General features: G+C 39.1%; 4 protein-coding genes across 4 annotated transcripts; 2 read left to right on the top strand and 2 right to left on the bottom strand.

The window, feature by feature from the left end:
- Positions 1-92: 92 nt before the first annotated feature.
- Positions 93-3,011, bottom strand: LOC118267947 (chymotrypsin-1-like). The gene is made up of 5 exons (XM_035582206.2): positions 2,880-3,011; positions 2,357-2,573; positions 1,712-1,943; positions 465-638; positions 93-263 (listed from the first exon to the last, which is right to left on the bottom strand). The coding sequence occupies exons 1-5, from the start codon at positions 2,932-2,934 to the stop codon at positions 111-113; spliced, it is 831 nt and encodes a 276-aa protein (XP_035438099.2). The 5' UTR covers positions 2,935-3,011; the 3' UTR covers positions 93-110.
- A 2,141-nt stretch (positions 3,012-5,152) lies between these two features.
- LOC118267941 (chymotrypsin-1-like) lies at positions 5,153-8,306 on the top strand. Its single transcript, XM_050694301.1, has 5 exons — positions 5,153-5,264; positions 5,641-5,848; positions 6,216-6,474; positions 7,055-7,219; positions 8,125-8,306. The coding sequence occupies exons 1-5, from the start codon at positions 5,210-5,212 to the stop codon at positions 8,281-8,283; spliced, it is 846 nt and encodes a 281-aa protein (XP_050550258.1). The 5' UTR covers positions 5,153-5,209; the 3' UTR covers positions 8,284-8,306.
- Positions 8,307-8,866: 560 nt separating this feature from the next.
- On the bottom strand, positions 8,867-12,279 carry LOC118267797 (chymotrypsin-1). The gene is made up of 5 exons (XM_035581989.2): positions 12,114-12,279; positions 9,995-10,232; positions 9,564-9,798; positions 9,190-9,363; positions 8,867-9,074 (listed from the first exon to the last, which is right to left on the bottom strand). Exons 1-5 carry the CDS (start codon positions 12,163-12,165, stop codon positions 8,928-8,930), a joined length of 846 nt encoding a protein of 281 aa, XP_035437882.2. The 5' UTR covers positions 12,166-12,279; the 3' UTR covers positions 8,867-8,927.
- A 5,603-nt stretch (positions 12,280-17,882) lies between these two features.
- Positions 17,883-25,024, top strand: LOC118267586 (chymotrypsin-2-like). The gene is made up of 6 exons (XM_050694313.1): positions 17,883-17,952; positions 18,148-18,382; positions 18,765-18,784; positions 23,592-23,806; positions 24,256-24,426; positions 24,793-25,024. The coding sequence occupies exons 1-6, from the start codon at positions 17,898-17,900 to the stop codon at positions 24,937-24,939; spliced, it is 843 nt and encodes a 280-aa protein (XP_050550270.1). The 5' UTR covers positions 17,883-17,897; the 3' UTR covers positions 24,940-25,024.
- The last annotated feature ends 227 nt before the right edge of the window (positions 25,025-25,251 follow it).

Raw genomic sequence — 25,251 nt, 5'->3', positions numbered from 1 at the left:
CATTAAATAAAAAATCATTTAATTTATAAAAAACAGTTTTATTCATAAAAATATGAGTATCTATGTACAGTTAAACCTAAATTAGGTGATTATTGATGATTTCAAGTTCATTAATATTGTTCCATGACGGATTGAATGTAGTCCTTGAATGCACTGATCCTCGCGTACATGTCAGGGACACCAAGCGCACACGTGAAGGCCCAGGATGCTATACCAATTTGGGTTCCAGATTCCTTCGACATGAGAGCACTGCCAGAGTCACCCTGAAAATGGAAGGAAGATTTGAGCTCATCAAGCTACCCAACACTGTTATATTTATTTTACATTTTGAACTTTATTGTAAGAGCATAAAGTTGAAAATGAAATGGCAATGTCGGGTATTTTGATATGCTGTTGAATGGTAAGTAAACCATACCAATTAATAGAAAAGTATTAATGATAATTCTACTCCAAAATCTACTTACGAAGCATAAACCTCGACCAGTGGAGTGCAAGGTACAGATCTCAATTTTGGGGTCCACGTGTGGAGAATTGGGCCACCAGACGGAACTGGCTTCACGGACCCTATCGGCACAATCTTCAGGAGACAATGTGGTCACCTCCAGGACTTGAAGGTGGAAGGGAGTAAGAGCCCAGTTCTGCAAAAATACATAAATGAAAATAGATTAATGTAGTTTTTTAATGTTAGGTAGGTATAGGGTGGCAAACGAGCGGACACCAATTATTTGATGGTTAAGCGTTGGCCGTGTAGTAGCAGATTGTAAACATTTTATTGTTAGGGAAACTTTTAAAATAATTTTTGCTCATTTTTTTCTTTTACTTTTTAAATAATTAATGTTTAGTTTGACTCATTTAGATAATAAGTAGGTATTAGTAGCCTTGACCTACTTAAGGCAACAAGTATGTGGTCTGTAAAGAATCCAAACGAAATTAGGGTCCTTTTCTGATTATTATCCTCTTAACATGGTATATCCTAAAGAAGTATGTATGAAATTATTAGGCAATTGAAGACTGCAATAAAACCCCTAACTTCCGCGTATGTCCCACATTCATAGCTTCGGTCATGTCTATAAAGAATGCAATCAACAAATCTCCCACGGGCTATAAAACATAGCGAAGGTCACCACTATACAAGACAGTGTAGGGCTCCATAACTCCTTTTTATGGCCGTAATCTTAATAACCCAAAATGTTCGTTAAATATTATTTCTAACTGCGCAAATAGCCCGTGGCTCAAGCCTACCCAAAGCTAATGTTTGTTTAAGCGAAGTTGAAGAAAATTTGACTGTAGATATTTTGTTAAAACCTCTACGTTACAATGGTAATAGAATTTTAATTGGGGAATCTAGGCTGACCTGGATTTTAAGGAATATTAAAAGAGGAATGAGCACAAAGCGCCGCGCAGGCAGTTTGTCGTTCTACCGAGATTTATTTAGGCACTTTGTTTTAATACGAGTGTAAAAATATACTCTGGAGTGGTGAGTCAACGATTGAATGCTTAAACTAAAGTTAATTTGGTGTAACTAAAGGTTAATTGAAATTTCTCCTACCTGCTTATTGGGTCTGGCTAATAAGGAATAGATAGGACGATGGTTTTAAATGTGTCTCCATTTTTTTTATTAAAGATATAAGGATAGGACGTAGTGTATGGTTTTTGGACCAAACTTCACTGATTATTACACTATATGAAAAATAGCAGTTCTCTAACTCACCGCTACCCACCCCCATCCCGTCACAGAGCTTGCTTCTTCTCCCACAAAATCAAAGTTCATAGCAGCCAACTGCAAATGTTCACTCAGTTCCACCTTCTCCGTCAGGCTTATGAAACCAACGTCGTTCTTAATGAGGACAGGGTCCCATTCTGGGTGGATGTGGTAGTTCTGGAACTCAACTCTTTTGCCTCCTGTCTTCCAGTTGTTTGATCCTAGAGCACCGTGGAAAAATCTGAAAAAAAGACGAAAAATGTTGAGTAAGCATACATAGTGATTCCCGTCTAGGGAAACGTATTAATTGGTTTCTTTTCATGGTTTTCTCAAGATTTTTGCACATCACATTACATCAATAACTTATAGGTAGCCACGGCTAACCAACGCGTTGGTTGCAAGCCGTTGCAACGGCTTTACGTCACATGGGAAAGGTTTGAGCTTAATCATCACGATTGCTCAATGGGCGTTGGCTTTCTTAGGACTGAATCCTAATTGTACTGGTGAACGTTGAGATAGAACGTGGCAGAACACCGAGAGACACAAACAGCTGCCTTTTCCACCTCCATCATTACCTACATAAAAGCCACGACCATTCCGTCAACAGTGAAACGGCATCAAAGACTAATTCTCATATCTTTAGTTGGTACTTACTCCTTCATTATTTCATAATCTGTAAGGCAGTGGGCTGCAGTCATCACTAAATTAAGCTTCACCAAGGACCCTCCACAAAGTATCAGTTGGATAACTTCGTCTCCAACCAGAATTGCTACCATATGAGGAGCGTACCCTTCAGGGGTATTCTCACCCCCTATGACACGGGGGTCGAAGTAACGTTTTAGATCCTGTTCGGATGACTCTAGAGGTATACCTGGAAGAAACAATTGTTTGGATAATTGTAGATGATAGCATTTAAATTTGAATCTTATGGTTTTGAGATAAAGTTGATAATCTATTAAATGTTGGGGTAGTTTGATGTGCTGTTTCCTAAAAAAGTTGCTGTATTGAATACGATCTGCAGTAATTAGATGCTTAAACAAAACTTTATTATTTTTAGTTGTAAGGGATGTAATTGCTATGTATTAGGGCGTCACTGATGGTCAAAATTCAGGATGCAAATCTAAATTATTGTGGCATTTATAATTAGACCCAGATTAGAAACTTAAGATCTACTTACCATTCGCACTGTAGCTTAAGCAAACACAAATAACAATGAGAATTTTGAAATACATTTTTGGAACACTAATTTTATTAGGGATTCAAAACTAGAGAGTAAGTATTAGCTTCTTACAGTTGTAACTGTAAATGATACAAAATTGTTAAAAATACTATTATTTATACTAGAAAATGTTTATTACTCTTAAATCCTTTACTAGACATTTGACTGATTAATAAATTTAAAGAAAACAAGACTTTGGTTGACTTTGAAGCCAGACTGGCTGCAGACAGGCCGAATAAACCATTTATGAGTAATATGATAAAAGTATTATTACCACTCTTATGCCCTACTGTATGATGCATTTTAGTTAATAATAAAGGTACTTTTTTAAGGTGGGATAATCATCCAATGGCTTCTCCCACCTTGGGCGAAAGCGAGAGGGAATGTCAGACTCTTACTGACTAAAAACCACCACGTTCCTATTTCTGCCCTTCAAGCCGGATCAATACTATAATATTATGTACTTAATGCGTATTTTGTACAGTTTGTATGACACTCTGTGTGGTAGTCTGAAAGATTACGTAGACTATAGGATAGGCATTTTATCTCCACAGCATAAACAAACCTATTAGATAGACATCTCGTCTCCACTACATAATAAACATTATCTACACTGTGATCATGTTTTGGGAACACTCATTGCTGAGTGACCCCACACATTATTTTATATTTTTTTGAATTAGGAAAATGACTTCCTTGAATGCCGCAAGGAATGCATCCAATGAATGCCTTGAGCGAGAGAAGTGCCGCCTTGGGCGAAACAAGAGGGAGTGTCAGACTCTTACTGACTAAAATCATTCCGTTCCTACTCCTGCTTTTCGAGCCGGAGCCCCGGTAACCCGCTAGGTAGTCCGCAGCTCCGGAAAGAGATAGGCTGTTGTCGCACCTCCAGTTAATGTCCCTAATATTAAGAAAAGTAAGATTTATTTAAATTCTCAATTGTCCTCATCCCGGTATATACCTAACAATAGTTTTATTAGCTCGATTCAAAGGGGTCTTATATCATTTAAGTGTGGGAGAGCCATGCTTCGGCACGAATGGGCCGGTTCGATCGGAGTGATACCACGGCCTCACAGAAAACCGACGTGAAACAACGCTTGCGTTGTGTTTCGTTGTGTGAGTGAGGTAACCCGAGGCCCTATTCCCCCCTTCCCAATCTTCCCAATCCCCGATTCCCCAACAACCCTAACCTAACCCCCAAAACGCCGGCAACGCACAATACTGGAAACAAGTGATTGTCCTGTAAATACAAGGATTGTTTTCTTTTCTTTCCTTTCAAGAAATTACGTTCCAATATAATAATAGACAGAGTGGACATTATCAATCTGGTGATTGACCTACTGATTACAGCAATATTGCTTATTCACTGTTACTACAAATTGTTTTATGAAATTATCATAATACCTATCAAGGTTAAGGAATAAGACAGGCGCATTCAACGTAGATAAGTTTTCTTTTTATTTATTTTTTAACGGCGGTAACACACATCCAATTTGCCTGGTGTTGAGGATATTCTTCGGTCATGGCATGGGGTTTGTGACCATTATCCGTCAGCTAGTGTGTCCCTGATTGGAGCTGCGTACTGTCTAGCGGGTTACCGGGGCTCCAGCTCGAAAAGCAGGAATAGAAACGGAGTGGTTTTTAGTCAGTTAGAGACCTCCCAAGGCGAGAGAAGTCAATGAATGATTTCCCTCACTCAGAAAAAAAAAGTGTGACCCCGACTGTATATTATAAATAACTATTGCACAAACAACTAAATTATGTTTTAATCTTTAGAGGGACTACATATAATCTAAAGACCACAAAAAGAGTATACAACTTGGGAGATTTTGGGATTATAATGATATTACTAGATTTGCGATTTAAATCTCCATTACTAAATTAAGGATTGTGTACTTAGTCATACTGCCAACATTAAATCACCGAGACATGATAATTGTTATCAGTAGCTAAGTAATATTGTCTTTTATTGTTTATTTATTTTCCGAAATAACACCTTATCACCAAGGTTAAGTAAAGTGCAACGTACTACAGCCTACGTAACTATTGTTTACTAATTTATTAATTATCTACTTGTACTAATTACCCCAACTAATTAAACATCGCCATTTTTCGAATGTCAAGGGCAAAAGTCTGTTTAAAAATATATAAAAAAAAATTAATCTGTCAAAAATTATTATCGGTTACAGACTAAAAAAAATATATGTCGTATAAATAGTAATTATTTTTCGTATTTCTCATCAGTCATTCATAAGTTTTTAATTGAAGTGATTAGTTTGAATTTAAAAATGGAATTTCTAACAGTTTTTCTCTTATTTGGAGTAATGGCGGCATTTGTTTCTGGTAAGAAGTGGAGAAAATAATTTTTAATCGACGTGGTTAAAGGTACGCGTCCTCATCGTATGCATCGCACACAACGGATTTTAGTTTGTCTTGTATAGAAACTCATACAACTGCGTCCACTGATCCGCATCATCGGCAATACCTAGATGTGATGCGTATTGATGACGTCATACGGAATGCGTACGAATGCAGGCCAGTGGACGGATACCTTAAACTACTTTTTATTTATGTGGTTATTTATGTATACCAATAACTGAACGACAGCTTTAAGAAATAACTAGCAATCCGCTCACAGAAAACTCAACTCTAAATCTGTTCCAGTATCTCCACACGTCCACTTCATCATCACCTTTTAACCGTGCTCTTCAATTTCCAGGAGTTCCCCTCCCCTCTTCAGACCATCAGGCCTTCATAGTTGGCGGAGAAGATGCAGCAGAAGGTTCAGCTCCTTACATGGTGTCCCTGGTCTTCGGAGAACGAGTCATGTTCCAGCTGTGTGGAGCTTCCCTCATCAGCAGGCGACTGATGCTGACTGCAGCTCATTGTCTCGAACCTTTTATAAATGATGACGGTGGACTGTTGCAGTAAGCTCATTTTTTTATTTTACTTTATCGCCTTTTCGGTTTTGCATGTTATATGCGATTTTGTGTGAATTGCTATTAAAAAATTAAAATACGTTGGGATACATTATCACCGTCACCCCTTAAGGTCCACAGCTGAATGTATGGTATGGCAGTCTTCTCTGCTAAAACACTGCTGTGGAGCAAAAACAACATTATCGGTTTTGTTTTATTTTACAAAAAATACTCAGGCAACCATAAAACGACACATTAATGTTTTAGAACAATGTTTTGTGATCAAGCGTAAAGATACATATTTGCTAGTTGCTTTTTATAGGAACTACCTACATGTATGACAATTATTATTTAGAAATAACATTGTACCTTCCAGCACCTTACACTCCCGAGTGGGATCCAACCAGTGGAACTCAGGAGGCACCATGGTCACCCTGAAGGGCTGCCACTTGCATCCACAGTGGGACTCTACAAACATCAAGTATGATGCTGGAGTGTTGGTGACGGAGGCGCCAGTGGAGTTGACAGACCGAGTGGCCCTCATCAGCTTGTCCTACGACTTCGTTGAAGGAAATGAAGAGGCTTTTGTTGCTGGATGGGGGCGGACTGGGCCAAAAGTCGAAGGGAATGTCATAGTAAGTTGATGTCATATAGATAGAAGTAATTATTATTTAAGATGGTTGTTTCTTGGAAGTCATGTAGAAGGTAATCGAGATGTAAGATGATTTAAGTGTGGGAGAGCCATGCTTCGGCACGAATTGGTCGGCTCGACCGGAGTGATAGCACGTCCTCATAGAAAATCGACGTGAAACAACGCTTACTTTGTGTTTCGTAATAAATGTGATTGAGATTACGAATTCCCGATCCCAACAACCCTTAAATTCCTAACCCCAAAAGGCCGGCAACGCCTTGCAACGCCTCTGGTGTTTCAGGTGTCCTTGGGCGGCGTTTGGCGATTGCATACGAACAGATGATCCGTACGCACGTTGACAAGCTTATACCATAAAAAAATTGAACTACATTACCTATACCCAGATATGCTGTTAATCCTAAAATTTCGAATTTGGTACTAGCACTAAGAGTTACCAAAATCCAAATTTGAGATCAACAATATTAATGACATCTTTTGCTTGGCAGAGGCACTAGCAACCATTCTGCTAAATAACCACTTCCACAACTGTAGTTAATAGTGAATATGTTTCTACTTTCTTCCAGCACCTACAACCAACTCCTGATGACAAGCAAGTCCTCTACGTGGATATATTGGACCACGACCAGTGCCAAGAACAGATGCAGGTAGCATCACAACACAACGCCCCACCAATCCAGCGTGCTGTTGAAATATGCAGCTTCCACTCTCGAGGACATGGGATGTGCGTTGTAAGTACTGAATAAGAATTAAATTGAATGGTGTATAAGTGACATCAAATCTATACTCTATACTATAATATAATAAAGCTGAAGAGTTTGTTTGTTTGTTTGTTTGTTTGAACGCGCTAATCTCTGGCACTACTGGTCCGAATTGAATAATTATTTTTGTGTTGGATAGTGCATTTATCGAGAAAGGCTATAGGCTATAAAACATCACGCTATGACGAATAGGAGCCGAGCAGAGCGGGTGAAACCGCGCGGAAGTAGCTAGTAGTGTATAATATATACACTATATGTCAAATGGTGAAAAGTGGATGTACATTGTATAGCGGCATTACCGCTACCTAACCCCTTTGGGGGTAAAAAGGCGTGACGTCGTGTGTTGTGTGTATAGTGTATATGTCTTTCTTGACCAGACTGCAATTTATTTACTTTCTCTATTATAAAAGAAATCTAAATCTTAAAGAGATTCGGATGAATGTCAGTATTTTATGTGTGTTTGCTATCAAAGCTACTTAAAGAACCAGTAGGTGCCTACACTTACATTGTGTTTAGGTGTTCTTACTTAATCACAGTGCTTATTTATTTAGTACTATCCAGTCTATCTAGATCCAGTACCAAAGATTAAATCAAAGGATCAATTAATCCTAAATTAGGCACTTTTGCTAAACGTCAAATTGAATTGTCCGTCAGTCTGTCTGTCAGTGAAGTTAAGTACCCAGTACTGTTTAGTACTATTGTAATAGTTATAAGCTGTTCCTCATGACAGCAGGCAGTACTGGACTATGAGCATCATTTACATAACGATTTTTTTAGTAGGACCTTCTTTATTCTCACGAATTCTCTTACTGATGCAACTTGAACTATAAAAAAGCAGTATTCTGTACCTAACAGACTGTTTTCCTGTTTCACAGGGAGATTCCGGCAGTGCTCTGGTCAGGTTAAGCACGATGCAGCAGATTGGCATCGTATCCTGGGGATACATGTGCGCTATGGGAGCACCTGACGTTCATGTCAGGATACTTGGTGTCAAGGACTTCTTAGAGTTTACTATGTCACTATATAACGACTGATTCTGACTGTTAAGATTTATCTACGACTTTGTTTTCTAGTTTTAAGAACTGTTAAGTAATGACTAAGTAACAAATGCATACGTTTGAGAAATATTCTTATTTTATTTGGTAGATTTAACACTCCTGCAATCTCATTATCAATATTGTTTTATCATCATTATTATCAGCCAGAAGACGTCAATTGCTGAACAAAGGCCTCGCCCAATCACGTCTAGATCCTTCGTACGTTTCGCATAAAAGGAATATAACTTCTGCTTTTTGACTCCTACTAGAATTATCATAGCAAACTACAGCAGTTAGAGAATATGATTGCGATGTAGTTTTCCAATTTCGGATAACATAGATGCAATACAAATGGTATCGTATCGTATCGTTACAAACCTGCGTAGGTATGGAAACTTTTAAATATAGTAGTATCTCTATATCGCCCGAAGGACACGGTGGAGCATACGAGTCATTGGGTGATTTTCCCCCCTCAAAAAAGGAGCAGCTGTAAATATTTCGATATAATCACCTATTCCTATACTCCGACGTGACGAGGAGATGACGACAAGAAGGTATAAAGCTAGAAATGAAAGGCATATTTAACAAAAGACTTAACCAATTTTTTAATTATTATTATTCCGGTCCATTTTATGATGTTCTTAGACGATGACAGCCCTCAGCCAGTTCTGGAAAGCACTGATCCTGACGAACATGTCAGGAGCACCGCGAGCGCATGGGAAGCCCCAGGACACAATACCGAACTGTTGGCCGTTGTCAACACGACGCAGAGCACTGCCAGAGTCACCCTGTAGGAAAAAGTGAAGAACATTTAGAACATGTTTGAGAATAACTAGAAGTCAATTTATTTAAAACGATTACAAAAGGTAAGTTTACTAAAAGTAAAATATTAATAATACTTACGTTGCAAGTTCCGAATCCAGGGGAGTGGAGGGTGCAGACCTCGATATGGGGCTCAACAGGAGGAGCACGGACGTTGAAGTCGATGGAGGCGCGAGCCACGCGAGCCACACAGTCGTTACCGTCAATGGTGTTGAGAGTCAGCTCCAGGAGAGTGGCAGACAAGGAACCACCAGACTGGAATAAGGAAAAGATGATCAATCCAAGGACTAAAGTAAAACCACTTGTAGTGCTTATACTGTGAATTTGTGGAACATTTTTTGCAACTAATCAAGTAGAATATTTTTAGACCTAGAAGAAGAAATGCAGAAGAATTCTACATCACAATATGATTTTGGCAAATTCTTATTTTGGCAACATATTGATGTGGTACTCACCCTGATTCTGCCCCATCCAGCAACTCTGGAGAGAACTCCCTGGCCGATGAAGTTGTAAGTGATGGGCACGACCTGCACTAGGTTATTGAGAGCCACGTTAGAGGAGGTGATGAGGACTCCGATGTCATTCTTGATGGTAGCAGCGACGTAGTTGGGGTGGGTGACGTTGCGAGACAGAGTGTAGGAAGTACCACCGCTGTTCCAGCGGTTGGTGCCAACGGTAGCACGGAGAGAGCTGTGGACATAGTTTCAATCATTAAAATTGAAAAAACTAACTTTAGAATTTTCAGTTTTTGCAAATATGCACAAGAAACTCGAAGAATTCATAATTCCAAATTGAACTGAGTTATAGATTATGTTGGCATTTGGAAACTAAAGACATGCTTAAGACTTTGGAAGTTCCAAAGTTGAAAGAACAGGCCAGAACTTACCTGGTGAGAGAGTTGCCACTGAAGACGGCAGCAATGCAGTGAGCAGCAGTGAGGACGGTGCGCTGAGTGATCAGAGAACCACCGCAGAGGAAGCTTCTGACTAGCACTCCAGAGGACAGAGCCACCATGTGAGGGTGGCTACCTGTCGCCGCCTGGGTACCACCCACGATACGGGCGTTGGCGTCGGTGTGGTCGAAGAAAATGGACATGTCATTGTCATTTTCGGGCGCTGGAAGGGCTGAAATAGGAAAATTAAGTTACTCAAAAGGTTTGCGTCACATGAACTAATATCAAGTAGGTGCTAGATAGACCCCAATTAATAAAGCTAGGTAAGAGGTCTTTCGGTTGGTATAGTTCTTATTTGGCAATATAGCAGTCAGGAAGAAACAATTTTATCTTTGAAATACCAACTCAGGACACAACCTTTACTTGCTTTGAATGAAGATTATAAGAACGACTATTGCAGATGGCTATGACTTTCTTTCATTAACCTTGATGGTTAAGGGATTCCTGTATTTAGATCGTAGATGCCTTCAGTCATAATATTGTTCAACCTTCAAATCTGTATTCGGTTGCTCATGGCACGTGTCTGATACGAAACGATAACTCAATGTTATGAAGAAAAACATTAATATTATATCGTATTTTTGTAAATCTAAATCGCTAATCGTCTTAATTTTATTGATATTCATCTTATCTTTTCTAATTACGCTAAGTAGAGTCACTGTATCGTCACTAAGATAAATACTGCAGTAATCGATCATACCTATTATGATAAGTAGGTAGTATGATGTCTAATGGTACCTTAGGATTTAATCAATACACTAAATGAAAATTGCTCAAATGTGAGCTCGATCTACACTTGCAGCTCCTCACACAACATGAAAGAATGAATTTTATTTTTTGGCAGGACAGAAATACTGCTAGTAATCGTCCAGTAAGACTATTTGTAAGATCAGATGAATATAAAACTGTCATCTTTTATGGGATAATATTCTTTTTGGAGACAACAGAGCAAGAACAAAAGACAAGACTCCAATTATTTCCAAAATATTGGATAAACTCGTAGAATTCTAATCAGTATTTACGTCTTATTGTTATCAGATAATGTTGTGTCATTACGTTGGTTTTGATTTAATCTTGCTGAATAATAAAACGTGAGATATGTTTATTGATTAATGTATTTAATTAGGTATTTAACGGTTAATCAAGGTTAAGAGGATTCCGTTTTTAAGATTTATGATCGATTCTAAAATATAATTGAAAATATTGTCATCCACATATTCCTTTTAGAAAAAAAGCGTGATGACGTATTAATTATTTATTGTTCAAATCGGACCCTTTACGTGATGATATATTTTTAAAGACAAATATTTATTATTAGTTTGCTAATGAACAAGAATTCGAAGTGATTTCACGGAGAAAATGAAAGGCCTCGAACATCCCTTGAAACTCCTCAATGACAAACAGCATACCCATTCTACTTGTAATAAGGTGTCAATCATGGTTTATAGGAGTCAATTATTTAACGTGTATTAGGAAGGCTATTTTAAAAAATAAAACATCGAAAACTCAAGACTGTTGTGCCACAGATTCGGTTTCATGTCTCTGAAAGCCAACATCAGACAGATTTTCTCTCACTTATTAGTTTTTTATCACATAAAACTATAATTTTATTATAGAAGCAACTTGTGAATTTAGAGCGTTATTCGTTGCATATACATTGGTATATGCGACGAATAACGCTCTAAATTCACAAAAACTTCAATAAGACTTCTTGCTCAAAACTTCAATAAGTTTTGAGCAAGAAAGAAAAGAGAAAATGAAATAGAAATGCGAGAAGATTCAAAGCCCCATCCTTTGGAAGATATAACGATAACAATAAAGAAAGATCTGCTCTATTACACATTTAATTATATTTATTATGTTATCGGCTTATACACGTAACTGTTTGACGAGAAATTGGACTAGTTTCAAGCCATGCTAGAGGCTCGTATTGACACATATTGATGAGGAGCATTCCGCGACACACGACGCAGCGACTGTCGCGCTGCTACTTGCATTTAATTTTTCTAACATTTTTTGCAAATGTATAATTGAATCAATTATAAAAACTTACCGAAGCACCCAACCAGGAGAGTGAACACCAGAAGTCCGGTTTTGTAGTCCATGTTTAACAACGCCCGCAGTGAGTTTGTGGCACCAACGCTACACTACTCATATTTATAATATCGATTACTGAGATAAAAGTTTAGCTTTGATTAATGATAAGTGATAAGAAGCTTACATATGGCTAAATATTTTTTATCCTACAGTTGTAAACGTAAACAAAATTGCGTGCTATACCTACGCGGAATTCCCTAATCGACTGATTAGGTGTCTCGTTGTCTATTAATTGGTTGTACTATGTCTCAGGGAAGATGGTGGCACAGTGGTCACGTGCTGCCGTGCAACTTAGGGATGTGCCGTAGCCGTAACAGGCGTTGCCCCGTGGGGGATCCAGACCGTGTCTACGACTAAGAGAACTCGGTGCTTCTTATAGATGTTAAGGGGGGTAACCAGGGTGGCAAGCTAGGCGCCTTTTGAAGGTTTTCCGTCGTCCGTTCCAACCGACAATACGTCAGTGCTACCAATGATACGCTTGACGTATTTTACGCCAGATATGAACCGACCTTAAAGCTGAAGAGTTTTTTTTTTTAACGTTGCCCCACACTAGGATTTTCTCCTGTGTCGTGGGTGCGTTTACAAACATACATGTTCACATACACATGACACCCAGACCCGAAACAACAATTTGTGGATCACACAAAGAATTGCTCCGTGCGGGAATCGAACCCGCTAGTGCAGTCTGTGCGTGTTTGTTTGTTTAAACGCACTAATCTTCGGGACTACTGGACCGATTTGAATAATTCTTTTTGTGCTCGGAGATGCATTTATCGAGCTAGGCCACAGGCCAAAACACCGTGCTCTCCTTTACGCTTAAACTTCTGTACCGATTTGAATAATTGTTTTTGTGTTGAATAGACCATTTCTTGAGGAAGGTTATAAGCTACATAACATCACGCTACAATCAATAGACGCAGAGTAAAGCGGGTGAAACCGAGTGCGAGTAGCTAGTACATGATACTACTGTAATAAAAGTACTTAGGATAGAATAGGTAAGTAAATAAAAATCAATGTTAATCACTGTAATATATCTATTGTGTGGATAACAGGGACGGTACATAATGTCAAGAATGTATGATTATGTCTTATCGTCGCAAGTGTTTAATTAAATCATAATAAAATGATACACTATCATACCAAATGGACAGATAGGGTAATACTATGACACTTTAATGAATGAGGTCACCATGCAGTCTTTGATTTCAAAAGTATTGTCACAGCTTTTATCCCCAAATGGGTAGGCTGAGGTGCACTGTACAATGTAGGTACATCCACTTTACAGCATTTTTACAAGTCTCATGTAATAGGGAGTGAGCTAATTTCCATATAAAGGGCGCAGTTCCAGACTCCGTAGAGCCATCAGACCACCACAGATGGGGCCCAGTAAGGTAGATGCCTAATCCGGCGCTGCGGACTACCTAGCGGGTTTACCGGGGCTCCGGCTCGAAAAGCAGGAGTGAGAAAACGGGGTGGTTTTTAGTCAGTAAGAGTCTGACACTCCCTCCTGCCTCGCCCAAGGCGGAAGAAGTCATTGGATGATTTTCCCTCTCAAAATATAAAAAAAGACTCCGTGCTACTACTGAGACCGAAAAAAGCCGGGTAATGCTTTGTTTGAACCCGAGACCCCTTTTTTTAAGAGGTGAAAATACACTTGTTGCCCTTTGAAAATGGTTTTCTTCTTGACTTTATATAAATCGAAGCGCCTGCTTATTTTAGATTAGCTAAACGTAAACAACATTATTTGTTAATATGCTTTCCTTAGGCACCTACAGTTTTACAATAAAATTGAAACAATATCATTGTCTGCTGCTTGCAAAGTCAAAATTATTTATTTAAAATACACCGAAAGCACTTTAGAAGTTCAAAGTAAATATTATTTAAATTATAAACTCGTTCCAAAGTGTAGATTCCCGTGAAGAAGAACGAGCAAGAAACTCCATAAGTTACTCTTTTTCAATACAATTCTTGGTAACATTGTTTTGTTGATTCAAATATTTGAGAACAATGTAACACCAAAAATCAGTCAAAGTGATGAAAAGAAAAATAACCTTAAGGACAATAAAATAATACAGTCTGGACCTGACCAGTCCCAGTTGACGGCGCCCGTTCACGAACATGACACGTGAACCAGCACCGCCTAACTCAACCTCCTCTCAACCCAACGCCCAACCATATTGGAAGGAATCGAACGATCTAATGCCTGTGCCGCTGCCAATGAGTGAAGCTTTAAGTGAGCATGACTACTCCAAGCTGACACGAACAGATTGTACCAGTCTAATTTTATCCTCTGCTGGACTATGGATCTCCTCTATGTCTCTTACATAGAGGAGATCCATTCGAGGAGATTTGCTAGCAATATGTATGCTCGGCAGGCGTTTTGGAGACAGCACTTTTAAAAGAGAGTGCTGTTGCCCGGTGTCTATCAAATATGTAATTGTTTTTTTTTTTTGAGGGAGGAACATCATCAAATGGCTTCCCCTGCCTTTTTTTTGAGGGGGGAAAATCATCCAATGACTTCTCCCGCCTTGGGCGAGGCGAGACGGAGTCTCAGACTCTTACTGACTAAAAACAGCCCGTTCGTAGTCTTGTTTTTCGAGCCGGAGACCCGGTAAACCCTAGATTGTCCGCGGCTCCGGGTCAGTATAAACCCTGCTGAGCCCTATCTGTGGTGGCCTGATGGCTCTTTGAGGCGTGCGAGGAACGCGATGCGCCGTACGCAAGGGTCAGATTCTGGTCTGGCGGCGAGCTAACCTTGCTCGCCGTCCGCCAACCCAAATGTGTAGTGTAGTATTTTAATCGGCTTTTATACCACTCGCGGGAAGTGTAGCGGTAGTCGAAGATATACTACTCTATTATCACACAACTTAGCAACCATATAAAAACAATATTTACCAATATAGGAGGTAAAATATAAGAGGTAAAATGTTGATATAATAGACTTGAAACCTGTATTTTCTACGTATAGTTATCGTAGAATCTAAATATTGTTGCATGATATACAAACAATTGGTGAATGACTAATAATTAATCTTTCTACCTATATCTATTATATGATTTGATGTAGGTACATCAAATATTAGATAATTAAATGAGGAAGGGTTCTGTATCTTCTATTCATTGGAACCTATTTAAGTACTAACACTGGGTTGAAAATTACTTAATTCATGGATATAGGTATTATATTTTTACACATCAGCTTACTAATTGTTTGGGCTATGTCGAGTTTTTTTTTGGTTTAAGCCAGTAAACGAACCTTCGGATCACCTGATGATAAGCAATCGCCGCCACCCATGGATACCCGAAACACCAGAGGCGTTACAAGTGCGTTGCCGGCCTTTTAGGTGTTAGGAATATAAGGGTTGTTGGGGAATCAGGGATTGGGAAGGTGGTTTTCTGTGAGGCCTATCACTCCGGTCGAGCCAGCCCACTCGTGCCGAAGCATAGCTGTCCCACACTTATAACTTTAGTTCTCTGTTGGATCACTTCTTAACAGATGATTATAAGGAATTCCAAAATAATATAAGTTCTCATGTAACCGGTAACTAATTTTAATATCGGACTTAAGTAATTAGTAGCTAAGCCATCGTACGAGCAATGAGCATTATCTACAGAGATAATATACCTGACTATGTATTTTTCCAATCACTAAAATCTGATTTCCTACTACCGATATTATCTAGCTGTCTGATTGAATTTTTTTCCTTTTCTTCCTCAAATATTTTTTACTAAGAGTTTTTTTTAGTACAAAATCATCTGTTGCTTTTGTCCTACACACCGACCACCAACTCACCACTTGTGTCACTAAAGAAGTTGTTTGTCCATTTAGGGGTCGCGAAGCTATTCCCCAAAGATCCATCAAACCACCACTGATGGGGCCTAGTAGTGCTAATGCCTGATCCGGAGTTACTAACTACCTAGCGAGTTACCGGGGCTCCGGTTTGAAGAGTACGAGTAAGAGCGGGATGGTTGTGAATCAGTAAGAGTCAGAGACTCCCATTCGCCTCACCTCAGGCGGGAGAAGTCAAAGGATGATTTTCTCCCCTCAAAAAAGGGGTTGATGAAGGCAGTTCAGTTATCAGTAAGTCAGGATCGAAGATCAGGACCATTGCACTGGAATATTTAACTAGTAATACTGGTTATACGTAACCTAGTACCTAGTCTTAAGAAATGTTCGATAAGTTTCTAAAAATTAAAATAAATGTATAGCCTTCATTTAATGTAAAAACATAAAAGATATGTTACGTTTATTGCATATTTGACAACCATGAACATCCCATAATAATTGGGCGACAAACTTCTGATCACGATTATGATGGGGCACGATTTAAACTTTCTTCTAACGCAAAGGTTTTGTTACTGGATCGGGGCGAACAAACACACGGATCACCTAATATAAAGCTACCAGTGCTGCCATTGACACCCTAATAATAAATGATTTTGCGAACTGGAATCTACACCAGAGGCGTAAGAAGTTTATGATATTTTTGGATTTGAATAACATTGCACCCTCACACAAAGCGCTTGCATTTTGCCAGTTACGTTAAATTTGTAAGTTGTAAAATGTTGAGCATAATTCTAGACCCCATACCACAGACGGCGACCTCTCGCGCCCGGCACTGGTTCAAGCCATGGTGCGGAGCGAGAGGGACTGGGATGCCGTTTCCTCCTTCTGCGAAGCAATCATGCTAGCTAAGCAGGAGGCGGGGCGCGTGAGGGAACAAACCTCCTCACGCCCCAGCCGTCGAGAGAGATACTCTGGGCGTCGGGGATCGCGGGACGATCTCCGGCCACCGTAAGTGCGGGCCTCCGGACGGCGAGCAAGGGTAGCTCACCGCCCGAACATAATCAGACCCGTGAGTGCGGTGCGTCACGTTCCGCGCGCGCCTCAAAGAGCCATCAGACCACCACAGATGGGGCCCATTAGGGCTGATGCCTGATCCGGAACTGCGGACTACCTAGCGGGTTTACCGGGGCTCCGGCTCTAAAAGCATGAGAAGGAACGGGGTGGTTTTTAGTCAGTACGAGTCTGACACTCCCTCTCGCCTCGCCCAAGGCGGTAGAAGTCATTGGATGATTTTCCCCTCAAAAAAAAGACTCCATACCACTGCTCAAAATAATCCCAGAGAGAATCTACAAACTTTAGACTCTTTCCTCATATCACTCGTTTCACGTAATAATTATAGGAATGAGCAATATTATCATGCTTTCTCAAAACGAATTGACATTTCATTCCACCTTTGTTTTTTAACAAGCGCAGGCTCGACATCATATTATGCTAAAAATAATGTCATTGTGTCACACTTGTGAGGAGACCAAAATCAAGTAAACCCAGCAGTGGGTAAAGGCTTGATTTTGATCTCTTCTCACCCAATTCGGACCGAGGAAGAACATAAGAAATAGTTATGAACATAAAAATAAAGAATAAATCCAGGTTTCCTCACCCAATTTTCCTTTCACGACGTTTTTATTTACCATAGAAATAAATTAAGAAAATGTCACATTGCCACTTGTCTGGTTTCGAATCCGCACTTTACACAGGCAACTGAACTTCTGACCCACCAGTGAGTTCCAAGGGATTGTCTGGACTTGACCTATTTCATAAATATTGATCAGACGTTCAAAAAACTTGATAAGCAACCAATTATCACCCATTATATTAATGATATTATCTCTAACAGTTTTAATATAAATATCAGCAATGTTTGGTAACAAATCATTAAGTATTTCGTTGTGAATCATGGACTACAAAGCCGGACTCCTGGTGTTCACCACCCTCCTCGTGGGGAGCCTTGGTAAGTTGTACAATTCCAAACGCCATATTTTTTATTTAAATATAAACGTAACATTGTAAAAGGTCAAATATATTTAGAAAAATACTCCTTCTTGAAGTTCTCTAGGTAGAATGAATGATGTCATGCCTCTAGTTTTATGGAAGACACAAAAACATTGAACAGTTTACCATAACATTTTTATTTTTCCGTCCACAGCACTGCCAAGGCCTAAAGATGACGTGTCCGTCTTCTTCCAGTACAATGCCAATGGTCGTATCGTTGGAGGTACTGAGGCGGCAGTCGGCAGCCACCCTCACATGGTGGTCCTCTCCTCCGGTCTACTCGTACGAAGCTTCTTCTGCGGAGGTTCTCTGATAGCCCCACGTACCGTCCTCACCGCAGCTCATTGTATTGGCACCGTCACCATTCCCATTATTGGAACTCTGTCTAGGTAATGAAAATATTGTAGAAAGAATTGTTTATTTTTTCTATAATACTTTTTTATTGGCTAGGACGTTGACGTCAGCAATCGACGCCGTCTAATTTTTATTTTAATGTCCGTCTTGTAGATTATTTTAAAATATTAGACACGTATTATTTATTTTATGACAAAATAAAAAAATACTTGATTAATATTTTTTCATTACCTATCTGACGGACTAATAAGATTTGTAATTTTTATACCCCGTCAATATCCCTATTACAAGAGCGTTGTCACCCTTTTGGCATTTGAGGATTGGGGATATAGGGATCTGTGGTTTGGGGATGAGGGAGCAGAAAATTTAAATAATTCCATAGACAGAATGTTAATGTATTATGATATTTTTTAAAAGGTCTCTTCGCGTGACTGTCGGTACTATTAGGGCATAAATGATCACGCAAGTTTTAATCACTTTAAATATTATTTATTTAGATAATTGTACACAACAGTTTATACGCGGCTAACGACACCGGTTGTAACCTTGCAACACTCACACACATACATCCACCTAACACCGATACAATACATCTGTATGCGCAGACACAAGCTCACAGATCTTCGTACACCTCAATACCTCCCCTCGAAGTTGTGAGCTAATCTGATTTATCTATCATACCCAGGTTACCTAAGCATTCATGATGTTTTGTTGCACCTAAACCCTTCGTCAAAACATCTGCTGGCATTCTTTCCGTACATAAATATTTCAGATTAATAACACCTTTTTCGCACATATCTCGAATAAAGTGGTGCCTAACGTCCACATGTTTTGTTCTAGAGTGATAGTTCCTTGACTGAGCTAGTTTTAAAGCACTTTGGTTATCATTGAACAATGTTACAATCTCACACTCCATCTTTACATTCCTCAACACATCTTGCAAATACACAGCTTCCTTCGCAGCTTCAGCAATAGCCATGTACTCGGCCTCAGTGCTGGACAGGGCCACTGTTCTTTGCTTACGAGCTTCCCAGCTTATTGGAGCACCAGCTAAAATAAATGCATACCCAGAATAAGATCTACGGTCGATAGCATTTGTACCCCAATCAGCATCAACCACACCAAACAATGGTAAACCAGTCCTCTCATACATTAAACCATAATTAGAGGTTCCTCTTAAGTATCTCAGCACACGTTTAGCTGCCTGCCAATGCTGAACATCAAAATTTGTATTAAATTGACTGAGATAATTTACAGTATAAGTAATATCAGGTCTTGTGGACACTGATAAATACATTAATGCACCAATTAAATTTTGATAAGGTAGCTTCTTCATAACATCTATCTTAATCTCTTTAGGCTTTTCTAGTTTCACCAAACCATCCATAGGAGTTTTCACAGGCTTACATTCACTCATACCATACCGCTCTAACAGTTTTTCAACATACATTTTCTGATTCAAATATACTCTGTTTTCTTCATCTCTTTCAAACTCAATGCCTAAACAAGTAGTAATCCTACCTAAATCTTTCATTTCAAAAGCTTTCATTAATTCCTTCTTCACATTCATCATCCATGCAAGATCATTCGTAGCTAAAATTATGTCATCTACATAAATAGCGACTAACATTATGTTATGATTATTTTGTGACATAAATACACAAGGATCTGGAGGCATTGACTCGAGACCTATCAACTTCAATTTACTAACTAACTTTTTATGCCATTGTAAACCTGACTGGCGTAAACCATATAACGACTTCTTTAATAAACATACTGTATCATCACATTCATTCATCTTTTTCATCCATAATTTAGCTGTTTCGATAATTTTCTCATCGTGAACAACTTGACCACGCGAACCAATCTGCTTCTTGGTAATTATTTTATCTAGTACATTATCTATCTCATCAGGCATCTCCATATAAACTTCTTCATCTAAAGTACCATTCAAATAAGCTGTCACCACGTCCATTTGATGAATTTCTAATCCTAACTCTGATGATAGTGCGGCTATCAATCTTATTGATGATGATCGAACTACCGGAGATGATGCCTCATGGAAATCCTCTCCTGGCCGTTGAGAACAGCCTTTGGCAACCAAACGGATTTTCTTTCCTGTTACTTTGCTGGTAAATACCAATCTATTGCCAATCACTTTTTGATCATTTGGTCGTGGCACTATATTCCACGTCTCATTTTTGATTTGGGCTAGATATTCATCTTCTAATGCGTTTCTCCAATTTATAGAATCGCTTGTTCTTTCAGCTTCTTGCCAGGTCATTGGATCTATAGTTACCATGCTTGCTGACATTTGTCCTTCAGATTCTTCATCATCTGTTTCACCTTCTCTCACTTTCTCATTACTCTCCTGGTACTGATATTCCTTCCTGGGTCTTCCTACTAGACCTGTACGTATCAGCCTTGGTCTCCCTCTTCCTCTTTTAGCAGGTTCTATTAGTCTTTCCCATAGTACAGTTGAATGTCTTTTTCTTGTTAATCTATCTGTTGAATCAGTTTCCAAATTATCTTGTATATTTTCCAATGATCTTCTCATTCTACTTTCAGTTTTTATAGCTTTTATATATGGTCTGTCCTCCTTTGCTTTCTCCTTACTTTGATGTTCTTTATTTAGATCTATATTTATGCTTTCCTTTTCTTCGTTATCACTCTCAAGAATTTCTTCATATTGATTATTAAATGCACTTGCTTTCATAAAATTAACATCTCTTGCTATGATAATTTTCTTAGTTTTAGGGTCATGAATTCTATAAGCTTTAGATTTGTCGTCATACCCCATAAAGATTCCAACTTCTGAATTAGCGTCGAATTTACCTTTCTTTGAGCCTTTTTCTTTGTAGTATAGTTTCGCTCCGAATGTATTCATATAAATTACTGTTGGCTTTTTCCCTTTCCACACAGTGTAAGGTATTTCACCTTTCAATGCAACAGTAGGACATCTATTTCTTATAAAGTTAGCTGTATTTATGGCTTCTGCCCAAAAACCTGGAGGGCATCCGGCTTGATGCATCATACATCGAGCCATCTCAATCAAAGTTCTGTTTTTCCTTTCAGCTACACCGTTTTGTTGAGGTGTGTAAGGTACAGTTAATCTTCTTCTTATTCCTTCTTTCTTCAAGAATTCATCAAATTCTGTATTTATATATTCTCTTCCGTTATCTGACTGTAAATTCTTTATCTTCAAACCTGTCAACTTCTCTACATATGCTTTGTACTCTTTAAATACTTTGAAAACATCGTTCTTATTAGCGATAAAATAAACTTCACACCAGCGTGACTTGTCGTCAATAAATGTGACAAAATACTTCTTGCCATATGACTCGTGTCTCATCGGGCCACAGACGTCGGTATGAACTATCTCTAATAAAGAGTTCGTCCGCCCTTCACTGCTCTTAGGAAATGGTTTACAAGTCATTTTTTGACTTAAACATGTTTCACAATCTGACAATTTTTCACTGTCATCGAACTTTAGACCATGCACTAAGTTGTTCTTGACCATAGCTTTGAGATCACGCTCGTTAATGTGTCCCAAACGCTCATGCCACATGTCAATTGGCTTTTTCACCATTTGTACATTATTGGAATACTGCTGACCCAATCTGACATGGTATAAGTTCCCGACACGGTCTGCCCTTATATGAACCTTTTTGTTCTTATCAGTCACGACGGCATCTTGCTTTGTAAAATGAACTTCGTATCCATGATCAGTCATTTTTGATACTGATAAAAGACTAGTGCGTAAATCTGGTACATAAAACACTTTTTGAATATCAACTAGGCGTTTTTCACAACCCGTATCAACCGAAATACTGACTTGACCCATACCGGTAATTTGTGTACTCTCATGGTTTGCTAAGTTTAGTTCATTGTCCAGTCGCGTAAATCCTTTAATCATGTGCTTGTCGTTACACATATGTCCAGTGCACCCACTATCGATACACCAAACAGAATTACTTTGTTCACTAATGCGAGCCTCTTCGGTCGTACTAAACATCGTCGTATATTCTTGCCGCTCAGAACTACTACGTTCTGCTTGCTTTGCGCTGTGCTTAGATTTGTGTACAATTTTAGTTCTACATTCTCTTGCAATATGCCCACGGCGACCACAACGATAACACTCCACTTGTGTCTTATTGTTATGTAAAGTGTGATCACGTGTAATACTCTTCTGATGCGGTTTATTTGTGCGTTTGACAAACAAAGCACCTTGGTCTTGTACTGTGGTGTGTTGTATTTTTCTTCCTTCGTAATCTTCGACAATCTTGACCTTGAGTATTTCAGTAGAAGGTAGATCATCACGCGATTCCATTGCAGTACGAAACATATTAAAGGAATCGGGGAGGCTATACAACAGTAGAATTGCCAATAATTCGTCGATCACCACTAAACCGATTTCTTTCAGTTTCTTAACCGCGTCGAAAAAATCAGCGATATGCTTTCGGAGATCGTCTCCTTCATTCATGCGTGTCAGTACAAGTCTCTTCAATAATGACGCCTTACGAGCGGGTCCACTTGACTCATACATCGATTTCAATTTGTCCCATACCTGTTTTGAGGTATCTAAACCATCTAATGCTGCGAGCTCACTAGGACTGACGGCTAACAATATATCGGATTCAGCTTTTCCGTCCATTTTCACCCAATCTGAGTACTTAGGGTCGGTACGTGCCGGTTGTGGCATCGCACCCGATCGATTTCCCACAAGTCATTTTTCTTCAAAATAGCCCTCATGTGAATTTTCCACGTATCATAATTATTTGCCTTCAACGGTTCAATTTTAATAGTAGCAGCCATAATGATGAATTAAAGATAACACAATTTATAAAATCGACGTAAAGAATGTTAAGTTGTAAACAACTTGGGCGAGTCCACTTTTTATACGTGCGCCGTGCACTCGGTGCACTGTGACCGCATGGAACGGGGCGAGTCTATTATTTCACTATAATTGTTTATCACAACTTTTCACTATATTTATTGTCCAAAACTCACGAAATTAATTGTTTATAGTCTCCTGGGCCCATAACCTATTAGGGCATAAATGATCACGCAAGTTTTAATCACTTTAAATATTATTTATTTAGATAATTGTACACAACAGTTTATACGCGGCTAACGACACCGGTTGTAACCTTGCAACACTCACACACATACATCCACCTAACACCGATACAATACATCTGTATGCGCAGACACAAGCTCACAGATCTTCGTACACCTCAATAGGTACCCACCACCATGACTCTGGTGGAACCACCTACAAGGTTGCTCGCCATGCTTCCCACCCGGATTACGACTGGTTTACCATCAAGAATGATATTGGAGTCCTCATCACCGACACAGAAGTGGCTTACAGCAGCCTGGTGCAGCCTGTAGCAATCACCTACGACTACATTGACGGTGGAGTGCCAGCTATAGTTGCTGGTTGGGGCAGAATTTATGTAAGTGAGACAATCAAAAATGTATGTAAGTAATTGGTAGCCCGAAATCTAATGGCGTTAATCTCCATGCCTTGGAGGTTACGTTAAGCTTCGGATTTTCTGGTGAACATCTATTATAGACATGATCATATTTATACATAAAAACTGGTCTAGCCAAGAATTTTTTTGTTAGGAATTTCCGGGGATAAGAAGATTGGGAAGGGGGATAATTGGGCCTCCGGTAACACGCAACGAAACACAACGCAAGCGTTGTTTCACGACGGTTTTCTGTGAGGCCGTGGTATCACTCCGGCCAAGCTGGCCTTTTCGTGCCGAAGCATAGTTCTCCCACACTTAAGCATGGCTCTCCTTCACTTGATATTATTGGACAACTTTGCTAAAAGTTCAGCTGGTGTAAGTTTATTAAGTTTTCATAATGTAATTGGAGTATCTTCATATTCATATTGCAGGACGGTGGTCCGGCCTCTGACGTACTCCTGGAACTGAGAACCACAACTATTGACAGTAAAGATTGCGTGGAACTTGTGAATCAAGCCAACATTGAATGGGAATTTGAAATGCAAACGGATCCTCGCGCTGAAGTCTGCACTCTACATGGCCCTGGATTTGGCGCTTGCAACGTAAGTCTCTCCAACTTTGTTTTATACTTATCTAATTTTATATCTATTTACCATATCAACAGATAGTAAAATATTAATCGGGACAATTAAATTAAAATAATTGGTTAAAAATTTTACCTATGAATAAATTGTAATAAAAATATATGAGAATGCAAGTACATCCTTTAATTTTAGATTATTAACTAAAAATTACAACGTTTCGTTTCACGAAAAAAACTTGATGCTAAACTGGTGCACTTCGGTAAAATATTTTATTTTTTTGGTTGTCCTAAATTTAGAACTTCAGTACTCAGGAGGATATATAAATTGGTTGTAATTTGCAACAATTTCGGTTTGCAAACTGACGTTCCGCAAATTTTCTTGCAGGGTGACTCTGGCAGTGCTCTGCGTCGCATTGAAGACGGGAAACAGTTCGGTATCGTGTCCTGGGGCTTCCCATGCGCTGTCGGTGCCCCTGATGTGTTCGTCAGGATCAGCACTTACGAGAGCTGGTTGAAATCCGTGATAGTTTAAAAACCATCAAATGTCAAGTTTCACGTCACCATCAACAAACGCTTTGTCCATGGTAACAATGTAATAAACTAACTTGAGAGCAAAATGTATTTCATTTTTGGATAATTTCCTCAGTGAATAGTGAGTGTATTTAAATTAAGTTCACGCAAGTGACGGACCTGTAAAACATACACATATTGGTAAATTTCCGTATGACTCCCAAATCGATTGTGATGGAACCACTCTATGAAACTTGTAGAAGGTAATTGAGAGAGAAAAAAAGGGGACCGCAGAGATGGTGGACAAAATTCGAGTTGAAGATAAACTTAGTTT

The sequence above is a fragment of the Spodoptera frugiperda genome, chromosome 6, assembly GCF_023101765.2.
Source record: "Spodoptera frugiperda isolate SF20-4 chromosome 6, AGI-APGP_CSIRO_Sfru_2.0, whole genome shotgun sequence".
Taxonomy (NCBI): Eukaryota; Metazoa; Arthropoda; class Insecta; order Lepidoptera; family Noctuidae; genus Spodoptera; species Spodoptera frugiperda.
Note: the sequence above shows the minus strand (reverse complement) of the source record. Positions and strands in the feature narration are given on the sequence as shown.